At 39.6% G+C, this 14,196-nt stretch overlaps 1 protein-coding gene across 7 annotated transcripts in view; it reads left to right on the top strand.

The window, feature by feature from the left end:
- Positions 1-13,926, top strand: part of chn (zinc finger transcriptional factor charlatan) — an 85,258-nt gene extending 71,332 nt beyond the window's left edge. For 5 of the 7 annotated variants that reach the window (XM_071588553.1, XM_071588558.1, XM_071588559.1 and 2 more), the window contains 6 exons: positions 2,048-3,485; positions 4,644-5,022; positions 8,651-8,813; positions 9,275-9,639; positions 9,870-9,968; positions 10,343-13,926. In XM_071588553.1, coding sequence (XP_071444654.1) covers positions 2,195-3,485; positions 4,644-5,022; positions 8,651-8,813; positions 9,275-9,639; positions 9,870-9,968; positions 10,343-12,506 — 4,461 coding nt within the window. In that variant the 5' untranslated portion in view covers positions 2,048-2,194 and the 3' untranslated portion in view covers positions 12,507-13,926. Of the gene's footprint in view, positions 1-2,044; positions 3,486-4,643; positions 5,023-8,650; positions 8,814-9,274; positions 9,640-9,869; positions 9,969-10,342 lie in introns of all 7 variants that reach the window. The other 2 variants (XM_071588554.1, XM_071588556.1) reach the window with 1 other exon arrangement.
- The last annotated feature ends 270 nt before the right edge of the window (positions 13,927-14,196 follow it).

Genomic DNA, 14,196 nt, shown 5'->3' with positions numbered 1-14,196 from the left:
GTCACACTTATGAAATAATTCTATGTCATCAAATGATTAAGGAAAGATTGATTATACTTTATTTGACCACAGTTGGGTGATGTTTAAGCGGGTACTTATTTCAAGCTCTGAAAATCTAAATGATTAAAAATGATTGGGTATCGATTCGAATTTTTATGATGTTGATTTGAGGCATTTTGGGAAATTTAAACTTATTAAAAATAATGAGTCTCAATTTTTCATCTGTACATAAAATTATAGGAATATATATTTTGATGTAAGGAGGGATATTATATTTTAGTATTAGTTGATATATATCAACATTCAATTGAGCAACGATTATTTCATGACCATAGATTTTCTTCATATTCATTTATCCACACTGCATTATTATCAATGCAGTTGTCAAAAATTGGTATTTAGTTTAGTTTTAGCGCTTTTACCGAGGTATATGTGCTTCAGTACTAGTGGTCGATACCAACAGATCATTCGAGTACCTTGCAACTGGTCACATCTATTTTGAAGGGCATTCCTCTGCGCTGCGTCTTGTCGAAAAGTCGCGATTATTGAATGAAAGCTAGGATTCTTGACAGGTACATTGGAGGTAATCCCGGGAGAGTTTTTATATAGCTAGCATGGTAGAGAATGTGTTCATTATCTGATATGCGAGAGTGAAAACTTAGAATTAATACTGGATCAGTTGCCTGGCACATAAAAAGTTCGAAGCTGTATACGAGAATATAACGGGCGTAATAGTTGTCGTACGTTTTGATGTCTGTCATCGTCTTAGAGAGTAATCGCTATTTACTAAGTGATGGTTCAAAATGTAGGGGGTGGTAGGCTGAGACGCCTCCCATATGCTATTTAATAGAGTGTTTAAAATTTCTAAGCACCCAAAAACCGAAAAAAGGATGTTTTTTATTTTAAGGAAGCATGAACATTTCAATTCTTACCGACTGCAGCCTTCTTCCTCCCCGCCCATCCGTGAATGACGACCCTGTATCTTACGTTAGATTTGGGATACTTAAAATTTGACATTTAGTCCTGTTTTCGTGAATTCCAGAAAATGTATGAGGTTGAGAATTAATTATGAAAAAGAGAAAAGTCGGAGTTTAGGTTATTGCTATTTTTTCCTCGGAAAATGTTGACTGTGGAAAACGAACTTCTATCGACGAGAATTCCAGCTGCACAACGTCACAATAGCATGCGTTAATGATGTATTTTTCGGCAAGTCAGAGACCTTGCAAAATGCACTGGGGTTGTAACTCGACAACTTAGACGTGCTTTTGTCTCTTTCGGCGGTTTGTTAACCACTACTGATGCTGTCTGCCTAGTTCTTCAATTAATGCGAAGTTCTGTGATTCATAATATTAGACAACTTGCGTTACTATGAAACGAAAATGATAGTGTTCCTAGAAAAAAAATATTTTTCATAGGTTAAATGGTTGTATAAGTATGATTTAAGAAGTGTAAGGTGATATATATTGCTATTTTATTGTACAATCACCTACTGTAATAAGTTCATGGTATTATTAATAAGTTATAAACCTTATGAAACATATTTGTAATCGATTTCCCCTGTTTTGCTTTTGACATTAAATATTTATTTCAGTCAATACTGGAAATTGGCCTGGAAACATTTGTTGTATACTATTTCCGTCCCCATTATATTAATCGCGGGTTCGGTCATTCTGTAATAATTTATTTTCATGTGCAGGAAGTTTGCAAGAAAACAGATATAATTTTTTGGAGCATATTTACATTTTTATTTCCTTTAAATTTCTGGAGGAAGCTCAGCGCATGTGCGGGATTACAACTTTGCAGCCATTATTTCTATTGCTGTTTGCCTTCATGCACCATTTATTATTATATGCTAATTTCAAGAAAAGTAATATTGCTTGTGTGAGGGATAAGCAGTCGGTGGTTTTTGACTCTAGGCACTCGTAATTTTCGGGATAGTAGGAGGATTAATCCCGAATCTGCAAGTACAGAAAATTGTACAAATCCCTCGCCTTCCGAGCTGTCGGCTCATGGGTGACGCGATATCTCTCCCGGTTCATCCCAGCAGGGCTCTTGGAGGGGAGTTGACGGCTCGGCGTCTTCGGTAGGCGTTGAGGGAGGCAACGGGTGGAGGGGATCCGGAGAGTGGTGGACCAGCGGTGCGACGACTGGCTTGGGCAGAGAGATGCGACCCTCTGACCGGTCATGACTGAAGATGGAAGTGACTCCACACCACCACCCTCAGCATCCACCTCTGGCAGCCATGGACTGCTATGAGGACATGTTCAAGGAGATTACGCGGAAGCTGTACGGTGAGGAGGGTCTTCCGGAGAACGCGCAGGGCCCAGAGGGCGGCGGAGGTGCCGACGGTGGCATGAGGATGATGGACTACGGTGAGGGAGGGGGCGGGGGCGGAGGCGCCGGGGGCGGCGACGCCGGCAGCGGGGCGCTCTCCGCCTTCGGCCTCGCGCTCATGCACAACGGGTTTCAGTCGCCGGCAGACATGAAGTTCCGAGCACCCGTGCACCCGGCTCACCTCAACCACCACCACCTGAATCACCATCTAAACCATCACCACCTCGCCAACCACCACCACCACATCAACCACCTCGCCAACCACCACGCCCACCCACTCATACACCACGCCCCCGTGCACCACGCCCCCCCGCCCCCCACCGCGCACTATGCCTCCCCGCCACCCCCGCCGCCGCCGCAGCAGCAGCAGCCGCCCCCCCCACCCCCACAGCAGCCCTCTCCGGCAGCCGCCGTCCCCACCTCCACATCCTCTTCCTCCTCTTCGTCTAACGCCGGCGCCACCGCCAATGCCGCTGCTTCCACCCCGACCACGCTCGGTAGCACCACCCCAACTGCTGCATCCTCTTCCTCCAATCTGCCACCATCTTCTGATGACAAATGGCTGACGTCTGATGATGCATTGCCATGGACCACCTCGAAGATTGCTAGTTATAATCCCGCTCAGAAGCTTTTCAAGTGCTCGGAGTGTGACTGTGTTGGCTTCCTGTCAAGGGTTGCTGAGCACTGGCTGGGCACACACGCAAATTTACGTGTGTTCCAGTGTCCACAGTGTCCTTATGCGAGTGCTTGGGCTCGGTGTGTTCGAATGCACCTGACAAGGCAGCACAGTGGGGGGGAAGGAGGAGGAGGTGGTGCCACCACACCGAATGGCACTCCTCAGCCTCCTGATTCACCACAACCCTATGGGGCTGATGGGAACTCATCTTCCTCATCTGCCTCTCCATCTCCATGGAAGGAAAATCCAGTCCTGGAGGAAGTCACTAAGTTTCTGCAGGCTCTGAGGAGTCGAGTTGAGGAAAAGGGTGATGGTGGTGGTGGTGGAAGTGGTGGAGGGGGTTTTGCCTCTTCCACTGGTAGCTCAGCACCGAGGAATGGGGGTGGGGGTGGTAGTGGAGAGCCCGGAACAGCCACTGCTACTCCAACCACTGGCGGTAGTGGCTCGGGCAGCGGGAAGGGCGGAGGCCGCAGAGGTGGGCACTCAGAAACCCATTTTTGCTTAAAGGATAATGTCACGCTCCTGCTGAAAAATATGCCCTGCTACATTTATTTGCAAATTTAGGGCTTAATTCATTCCATTTTAATTTCTTATTCATGTTTCTTTTGCTTTTCTTAACTTCCGTGCAAAATGTTTCCACTCAAATGACTCTAATAACCAATGTGGGTGAACTATTGGTGCTGGACTGTACTTAGAGAGATACATTCAAACGACCAAGACTTCCTCTTCTGCAATTTCTTAGACTCACTTCCCACAGCTATACAGGAACACAAATGAGCTCTTCCCAGTTGCTGCGATGCTAGGAACAGTTTGTGAAACTACAAGTTTAAATTTTATTTTTTAGGGAAGCGTTCAAATTCTAATCTAACACAAGATATGTTCGACACAACACATATGAAAATTAAACATTAAGGTAAAATTAATTTATACCTTATAGTTTTTCCATTACACAAACAAAAGAAATATGCATTAATGGGTGGAAAAGAACAAGGCAACACTGAAATTAATGGTTTACACGATTACACTGGTATTTTAGTGGTGGTGGTACACTAACACAATCATAAAAGCTGAAGTATATATATATATATATATTATGACATGGTTATTCCAATGCTACACTTTATTTTTTCAATATGGAAAGTTCATTTTTTCTATCACCTTGAACTTGATAGTAAACTTGTGGTTTATTGTCTATATTGATTTTTAATGTTGACATGGCACATAAACATAAATACAATGTTGCATTTTTAATGCCCTGACAAATATTTAAAAAAATAAATATATATGATTAGAATCAATGAAGTTTTACTATCAGTCCTCACTTTTTAAGAGAAAGCTTCTTTAGTTTTTTATTGCATTGTTTACATGACAGTGTTTCTTATTAGTTAAATAATTTTTTCAAGTACCATTGGAGCTGTTTGTTACTTTTTGAGCTTTCTGTTAACTAACACCACTGCTGTTATTTTTTGAACTTGGATGTGAGAAACTTTCTTTACTTAAAAGCATTTCTTCACGCTTTGCCAAAATTAGATAGCTAATTATGCAAATAGTGGTTCTTGGTTTCAATTGTCCATTATATTTTCTGCTTATTTTTACTCTTCCCGGTTAAAGCAGTTTCTTATTCATTTTTAAGGTGGAGGAAATAATGCATCTGGAGGATCAGGAAGCAACAGTGGGGGGGAGAAGCGTTATTGTTGCCCAGCATGCCCATATGCCACAGATCGCAGAGATCTTTTCACGAGGCATGAGAATATTCATCGAGATGAAAAACCTTTCCAATGTTATGTTTGTGCAAAGCAATTTAATCGTGCTGACCATGTGAAGAAACACTTTTTAAGGATGCACCGTGACCATCCGTATGACCTCAACAAAATCAGACGGTCTCCTCCCAAAAATGCTTCTGGCATGTCATTCTACCATAAATACAATGGCGGATCAGGAAGTGGAAGTGAAGGTGGTGGACCTGAAAGTTCTGGCAGTACAACACCTGGGACAACAAATGGCAATGCAAAGTGAGTATCATAAATTTTCACCTTGAATTTGTGCTATCCAGCAATTCAGTTTTCATCATCCTTGCACTTAAAATCATTGTCAGCCAGAAACAAGCAGGGCAGAGAGCCCTATGAGCCCCTATAGGTTTATGTAAAAAATAAATTAGTTAGTTTTCCTTTTAAGCAGCTAATCAAATTTCAGTATTCCTCATCATCATCATTATTTCTATCTAAAGATTGGTTTACTGCAACCTTTCATTCTTCTCTATTGAGTGTTAATTCCACAGTATTCCTACTTAGAGGGTCATTCTAATCTATGCTTGGTATAAATTTCAATATTTATTATCGTTTTTATTTTTTGGGAGTCTGACTTATTTTTCCCTCAGGGTCAGTGTTCATTGAAATTACTTTGGTGATCTAGCACAAACTATTTAGATTCTTCCTGATCATCTAAGTGAATCAACATTGTGCCTAGATGGAGTTTGGATGGATGATCTTACTCTTACCATTGTGCTCTTGCCACATTCTGAATGGTACAGAGGTAAAACTTGGGTTGGCTCAGTGAACCAAGAGGTCAAAATTCTTGGCGCTCCTATTGAAGGCCATTCTCCTGTGACAATGTCAACACCATTGCTCCAGACTTATTTTCTCAGCATTGAATAGGCAGCTTCTTAAATGCAGTTAGCCTCCTAGATTTTATTCATTGTGTGTGGTATTAGGAAGTTTTCTACTCAGTAGATATATATTGGGCCACATATTAGTTCTATTTGGATAATCCTTTAGGTCAAAATTGTCCTTGTGTAGTTGGACTCTCTACAAACTTCTATATATTCCAAACCAAAAATTTAGGAGAAAAATTTAGAATATTTCAGTATGCCTTTCAATGGAGTATTTGGTTACCATTTTAGAATTATAAGTCGAAATATATATGTTTCTTGAGGTTTTTGAACTTATCTGTGCCATACACCAAAGCTGCACCTATGGGGTTACCAACCCCTTAACTATCCCTTGAATACCGCACCCTATGAAGGCACTGCACTGGAAACCCATATTTAGCATATGTTTCTTGGTAATTTTCTCCAAGTTATTATAATTAAATAAGGTATGTTATGTCTAAAGTCCCATTTTGCCATCAAGATTCTTTCCAATCAGTGATTAAGAAGAAGAATAATTAATTCTTTTCTTTTAATTAAGAAGTAATTATTTTCAAGGAAGAGATTGACAAGAGATACATTTTGAATAAGGGTAGGTTACTTTATTATATTAATTGTAAGCCCAGAAGTTTTAAAAAATTAAATTTGTTTCTCCCCAATAGGCTGTGGAAGAAACAGAATTATACTTCAAGGTAAGCTGTGGAAGTGAATGCTGACAAAGAAGTGTTTCTTGCTGGAGTAATCAGGGACATAACACATAATGTTGGCTGGGATTTGAATGCTATTATGGGTGAAGGGAGAATTAGGAGGGGTGTAGATGAGGATAAAATATAAGGGAATGTTGATTTTTGAAAAATGTAGCTCAGTTAATGGAACGAAATTCTTAATAAAAATAGGTGGAAGTGGATAAAGAGGTGCTTAATCAACAACCCATGGATTTAAGAAGAAGTGTTTCAAAAGAAAGATTACAATGATAGATTAATATTATTGAAGAATTAATGAACAAACCAATGCAAGGAACCAATTTAGGCATGAAAATTTCATTGAATGGCAGAAATTGAGATTATGGATGAAATTGACATCCTTTTGAAGAATTGAAAGTCTTGTTTGTGATTGAATTAGAAATGAAAAATAAGTTGTTCGTAAAGACTAAGACGGAATCAAGTGAGAAACCAAGAGATATATGGAAGATTCAGGGTAAATGTGGAATTATATATGGAAAGGCCAGTACAACTCTACATTGAGCAGGAGGTAGACATTTAGTAAAAAAAGACAAATTAAAAGCAGGAGTTGATGAAGGAGTGTATTTTTTAACTCTTTCATCCTTGAATGTTTGATGATGGCATAGAAAATTGTATTACACAAAATAAGCATCTGTTTTCATACAAGAAATCATAGCTGCATAAGGATTTATAATTGCCACCACTATTTATTATAATATCCCCAATTGAATTGTCACCAGTATCTTTATGAGAACTACTTCCTCAGCAACAAAACAATTCTAGAATCCAGGATGACTTATTAAAAGACTAAATAATTGATTATTGAATGATTTAGCAATACTGCTTTACTGGGCATCATGGTCAAAAGAATGAAATACTCCATGGTTTGCTCAAGTATTTTTACATAGTCGAAATGGTAGAATGAACTGCTGAGATCATTTGTAAAAATTTGATTCTCTTGCTTCCACAATTATTGCTGTGAAATAATTATTGGTTGTTCTCTTCATGCCATGATTCAATTTACATTGATCACTTATTTTAAATCTGGAGTTTCGACAAAAAGTCATAAATCTGAACTCTTTCCCCTGGAAGAAAGGAAATAGTGAGCAAGTAGAAATGATACAGCTGTTATTATTTATGTATATTTTTTGGAAAGGCGTTGAAACAGGTATGACCTTGTGGTAACTTAATTTTTGAAAGGGGAATGGGAAAACACTTGTAATTTCCAGTCAGGATTTTTATGTGACAAGTCTAGGATTTGTAGTCTATGTCATCATCAGATTACAGTAAATATTGTTTCCTGTAACCTAAATATATGAAATTGTAAAAATCTAGGTCTGGAGAATTAAGTGTTTTTACAAGTCAGTTCATCAGTTGAATGCCAGTTTGGTATTCAAGACCTTTCATCGTTCTTGACTTAAAACTCATTGACTGAATCTTACATTTTTTATAGAAATGGCACAGCTCCACACATCAGTATATAGCTTAGCCATTAGCAGTTTTACTGCATGTGTATTTCATTCAGAAATTTATTAATTTTTGCCAATCATTTAAATTTGATATAAATCATCTAATTATTATTCTATTACACAGCCATCAGAATACGAATTGTAACCATAAATATGTATAAATATAAAAATAAAGGCACTCATCTACCTGTCAGTATAAATAGGAGGATTTAAGCTATTAATTATTGTGAATGAGCTTGAAATTTTTTGGGAAGCATTGGGTTTTGTATATATCTGTTTTACCTGTATGTGATGCTTCGGTTTAATACTAAATGGGCCAATGTTTTATGGTAGATCAAATCTTTACTGTTGTTCCTAATCCTATTCCTTGAAAACCCCTCATTACATAATAACCCTTTAGTTTTTTGCTGTTAAGCTGTGTAAACTCTTCACTGTGTCACTAGTTGAGAGTAATAAATTATGCCATTTTGTTTATTCTTTGAAACTAATTATCATTGGTGTTATAAATAATGGAAAATAATTCCCGAGGCCAGAGTGATTATGGTAAAATGCCAATGCATAGTAAACAAAGCCAGGTAATTGTTGGTTAACATGAATTTGGAGTTGACTGTTTCACCCCTCTTTATGCCAGTTGTTGTACACCATATGTTCATTCCTCTTAATGTTTATTTTGAATAAAATAATCATATATTTTGAAACTCATATTACCATCCCATCAATTTCACCTTTACAAGCAGTTTTAATTTAACTCCTTGTTAATATTATTTCCTTAAATTCTACTAAAGCTTGCCTGATTTTCTTTCAGTAATTCCAGAAATGTATTGCAACAACCAAGTCATCTTCAAGCTCCATCACTAATACCTGCTCCACTTGCTGCTTCTCTAATGCACAGTAATCACCATGCTCACCTTGGGAGTGCTCCTCAGAATCACCAGCACTTGGGTTTGCATTCTGCTGGAAACTATCAAGTTAGTACTCCCTTACCGAAGTTCTGCCTTCCATAAACTTCTTAAAATACATTTAGATTGGTTCAAGGGCGGGCACCTTTTTTGGGAAGGAGAAACTTATTCTTTAAAAAAATGCTTCTATTCCAGCTGCTCAGAATGAAAGTAACTTTTATGATATGTATTTCCTCCCTGAATATACGTACATTTATCTCAATTGTTACTTAAATTTTGTCTGAAATTATATTAAGGATCAAGTAACAATATGGTGTTATGTTCATGTGATATTGCATGCTGAAAATGAAAATAAGGAGTTTTTAATATTCCATCAATCTTTCCAGTGTCACCATAACTAAGTTGATAGCAATCAGAATAAGCATTTTTTATGGGCTTAATAGTGATTTGAAGTGGTTTTATAATAAATGTCTTCATGTTTAATATATATCCATATGAACATATTACAGTTCTACTTTGATTTTGGATAGATTTCAGGCACAGGGAAAATGGGAGGGGGAGGAAAGAGGAATCATCATAATGGCATGAAAGGTGGTGTTTTAAGTGGAAATGGAGCTGATGCCGGTACAGGAAAGCCCAAGAAGCCTAAGAAGGTTGGAGACAAGAGGTATTCCTGCTGCTATTGTGCTTGGTCAGGTGCTGACAACTGGTGCCTCAAGCGACACCTCAACACCCACATCAAGCCTTTCCTCTGTCCACTTTGTGATTACAAAGCAGCAAGATCTGAACGCCTTGCTACCCATGTCCTTAAGGTTCACAATAAAAGGGCCTGTGCCAAATGTGCTTTCTTGGGGGATGATCAGCTGGCACTTAGCGAGCACGTTCAAGAGCACCAGTAAGTTAATTTTGAATGATGGCATATCCTTTTTTTTCATTTCACCACATTCCAATGGTGAAGTTATTAATTCTATTATCATGAATATTATCTGTTAAAGATATGTTAGATTGATTTGAGGTTGCCAGGTGTAAAATTGGTTGCTTTAATGTTGGATGTATTTTTGTGGTGTTTGTTCCGAGTGATATGGGGTCCAAGATCTCATTTTATCTCTTCTTGTATGATTGCAGCCCTACTGAGATTAAAAATACCAATAGAACATCAAATAACACATTACTTCGGAACGTTGCCTTCCCATGTTACCAGCCAGCCATGTCCAGTTCTTTTTGGTAAGAGACATAATTTCTGTTTCGTTGAGTTAGGTCAGCAACTGCCTGGCCTTTCTTCCTCCTCCTTCCACCAGTATTTCAAAAACTTTTTCTCTGCTCAGAAATTTGGTCATGAATTAAGGAATAAAATAAAATTTTGATTTTCAAAAATTCATCTCATGAAACTTGATGTAGTTGTTTGGAAACTGAGTGAATTTGCTTAAAGTTAAGCCAATTCACTTTCAGTAGAGATTGATTTCATTTAACAAAAGTTGCTGAAGGTTAAGCAGAGTGAAGTTGATAATCCTTTCCCTAATTTCCTTACTGATTGACCAATGGTTCGAGTCGGGAGAGAGGTTTATTAATTGGTTGATGAAGTTCTCTGCCTGTTGCAGCGAGGCCAGTCGTGGTCACCGTACCCTCAGTGACAGTACCCTCCTCTATCGCTACAACGGCTGTGGCCGCAATAACATCAACAGAGGGGGTAACGGCTGGAGGCGCGGCTACAGTAGCCAGCTCGGGGGGCGGAGCTGGGGGCCCGCCAGGAACCACCCCTTCTCAACCTCCCCCAGGGGGAAGTGGTGCGGCGGGCCCCTGGTAAGGGGTGCTGGGAAAAAGGTGGCTCTCGGGAGGGGAGGGAGTACATCTTCAGGAGCCAATAAAGGATCGGTTGTGTTGAAGGTTGGAGCTTCAGGGGGAGGAGGAGGTGCCACAGTCACCTTGAGGGGTGCCGAAGGAAGACGACTCTCGCAGTGTGCTGTTTGCTCCTTCCGGTCTGCTGATGAGCGCAGCATGGCCGACCATCTGCGTATCCGTCATGGACTTCCGCATCGCTGGGGAGATACAGTTCGGGAATTGCGACCGTTCTACACAGATCAGAACACTTCCCCTACAAGAGATAGTGGGACTAAACAGACAAGAATGGTTGTGAATTTGGATGATGAGGAGGAAGAGGAGGAGGATGTAGAGGCTAGCAAGAGGAAGAGGAGGTGGCCTCCATATGAGTGTCGCCAGTGTGGATGTGAGTTTGCTAATAAGTGGTCTTTAGAAAATCATATTGCTATGCATCATAAGTCTGGCAACACTCAAGACTTCGCTCGTTTTGTAAAAGCTCCAGGAGAGAGGCATCCTTACATTTGCTCTGTTTGTGGGTTAGCTACAGCATCTCAGGCAGCTATGATGCGTCACCTCCGTTTCCATTCTGGCCTCTCCCTTCGGTGCAAGGCTGGTGGAGGGTGCATTTATGAGACAACATCTGAGACTGCCCTTGTTGAACATGTTAGGTCATCCCATGATGATAAAGACTTTACTGCTAGGTGTCCCCACTGTGGTCATGGGTCTAGCACACCTGCTGCTTATGCACGGCACTCTGCTATCCACCATCCAGCCGCTCTTTCCTCAAATGGGAGGCATGTAAGCAACTTTCAGTCTAAAATAGATGATCCTGATGTAGAAGAGATCACCTCAGAGACTCAGAAGGATGAGCAGCCGTGCAAAATGTGTGCAGAAGTGTTCCTGAAGCACTTTTTCCTGTCCCTCGAAAAATTACATCAAAATGGTATAGGTAATGGACACGTACCTGGAAAGAATAACAACAATAATAATAACAATGAAATGAATAGCCATAGCCAGAAGCTTCCCAATGGGCTCTTGGATGCTGTAATTGGTGGACTCTCTGAAGTAGCCACTCCTGTTCGGACAGCTGAATCTTCAAACCAAAAGTCATCGGAATGGACAGCATCAATGGAGGAGGCAAGTCGTCTTAGGCGGTCCAGAAAACAGTCTCGGCCAAGAAAGCTTGTGATGGCTGCATTAGATCCCTCGGAAATACAGGTGCTGAATGAACCAATGAAGAGGAGGAGGAAACGGCGGTGGAGGAAACGCCGAAGGAAGAGGATGGCAGAAAGAATGAGATGGTTGCATAGTTTGCAAGAGGCAGAAATGCATATGCCCCGGATTCGTGTGGCTCGAAGGTTCCCAGAATCATTACGTGGTCTTAGGGACAAATATGTACAGCGTAGAAAGTTAGGAAGAGCAAGTAGGTGGTGGCGAGGACCATTTCATTGTGCATGGTGTCAGGAAGCTGGAGTGACTTTCAGGACGCGAGCAGGGTTGGCTTTGCATGATTTCTGGCGCCACCTGAGAGGAGCATCCTGTATTCCTCCTTTGAGGGTTGGGCGTTTTGAGTGTGGACAGTGTGGGGACCGGTTTCCACATCAATACCAGGTTGTGCTTCATGCTGGCAGGGTGCACGTTGGTAATGTGACTCTTGATAGTGCTTTCAACAAGTCAGGACAAAGCAGTTCAAATCCAGCAGATGTAATTGAAGGTACCAGTGCTTCATTAAGTATTTTGGAGTCTTTGAATAGTTCCTCTCTTGCTCCCCAGTTGGGACACACGTCTCCACCTCCTCCTCCAGCACCCCATTTACCTAAGTGCGACTTTCCTCCCCACATTCAGTCGTCATCCCCCATCCCTCTTTCATTGGAAGTGAATGCTAACTATACAACTCCCTCAGTACCTGTTGCAAATGTTGTTTCTGCTCTGGCTTCCTCTTGAGAAAAGCTGTGTGTCAGACTTAATACAAGACTTGGCTTTCTTATTTGGCTTGCACGAGGGCTGCAATACATGTGTATCGGTTGATGAGAAAAAGTGATTGCCTGTGAAATAGTGTACGAGTGTGTGCAAAAACTTACCAATACTATACTACATTTTCAAATATAAAGAAATATATAAATATATACATGAAATTATGTATGTTTTGATAATTAAGTAAAGATAAAGTATAAACTGATGTATTTGAAGAGAGAGGAATGTGGAAATGGTAAATATGTTACTGTCAAGACAAAGTTGAGCTGGTTTGGATGGTAGGGTTTGATCTGTACCTGATTTGTACCAGTCACAACTTCCTCAAACCAATCTCAAACTTTGGTACACAATTTACTTGCATTAATATGTTGAATGTATTTTACAAGAGTTTGGCCAAGCATAAGATGACAAGGAAAATCATTCACTGCCGTTTGACCACACCATGAATCTTTTAAAAAAGCAATGGATTAAGGTTTGATCTGACTTAAAAGCTCCATATTAATTAATGAGGTGTTTCAATCAGATAGGCAACATGTATTGCAGGTTATTAGCTGCTTCTGTCAGCCTCTAGTTCCTAGAAAGATCTATGAATTTGAACAAGCAACAGCCAAAACACTAATAACAGGTTGTACAGATTTTGTTTGAGAAGGATTTCATTGGTACCATTACTTTCACAGAACTTGAACTTATAGAATTCTGACACTTGGATGCCTCCATATGATGACCAACAAATTCAAAAGTAATCAACAAATATTTTGTCATATTTTTGTACAATCTGTGTAATTTAGCAGATCAGATACAGAAGCTAATTTTGAATGTGTTTTTATAGTGTTATCATTCAGGACCTGAACAATACATGGATACACAATTTATCTTTAAGTAAAATTCATGAATGATGCCCCTTCAAACACATTATTTCCTAAATACACCATCAGTGAAAATAAACCAGGGAAAAATCAGATATTTAACACTCACTAGATTGGTGGTACAAAATAAGATTATTAAAAGCCAAATGTATTTTAAAATTTTTGGGAATTGTATTTATAAATGTATCTTGGCTTATAGTACTGTCCTTTATGTGAGAGTGTTGTGAGTCATTAAATACAAATTATTATTTTTGTTGAATAGTTAGTGCTGTACATTATGCACATTTAAAAAAATGAAAATCCATAACATACCAAATGTATATTGGTGTGGGCAAAACTTTGTCAAAACACCCAGATCAGCATGAGAAATATTTAGGTAAAGAATGCTCAGCACGAAGAATGTTATGTGCATACAAGGTGACTACAAGTGCTCATCCTGCAGCATTGTAATTGATTTTCCATAATTTATTAGAAAGATTGTCAACTTATGTGTCTTGTTTGTAATAAAAGACCTTTTATTAGCATCATTTTGAGTGTTTATTTAATACATATTTATGGTCATTGTCTATTGCATTATTATTATAACTGCATATCGCCGGGAAGGGAGTTCATCTCACTGAAGGAACTATCAAGCTTTGGAAATGTCATTGAGAATGTGGCACCCCAAGAGCAGCCTATTGTAACTGATATTGTTTCCTGACAGCAAGTAGATCTTTATCCAAAAACTCTGTAACCAACCTTAAGTTAGGTTGTAGTAGGAGAGTGTAGTGCTTATCCAGAACTATAAGAAAATG

This window comes from Hetaerina americana, unplaced genomic scaffold, assembly GCF_022747635.1.
Source record: "Hetaerina americana unplaced genomic scaffold, ioHetAmer1.1.p SCAF_3, whole genome shotgun sequence".
Lineage (NCBI taxonomy): Eukaryota > Metazoa > Arthropoda > Insecta > Odonata > Calopterygidae > Hetaerina > Hetaerina americana.
This window is presented reverse-complemented; position numbering and strand designations above follow the sequence as displayed.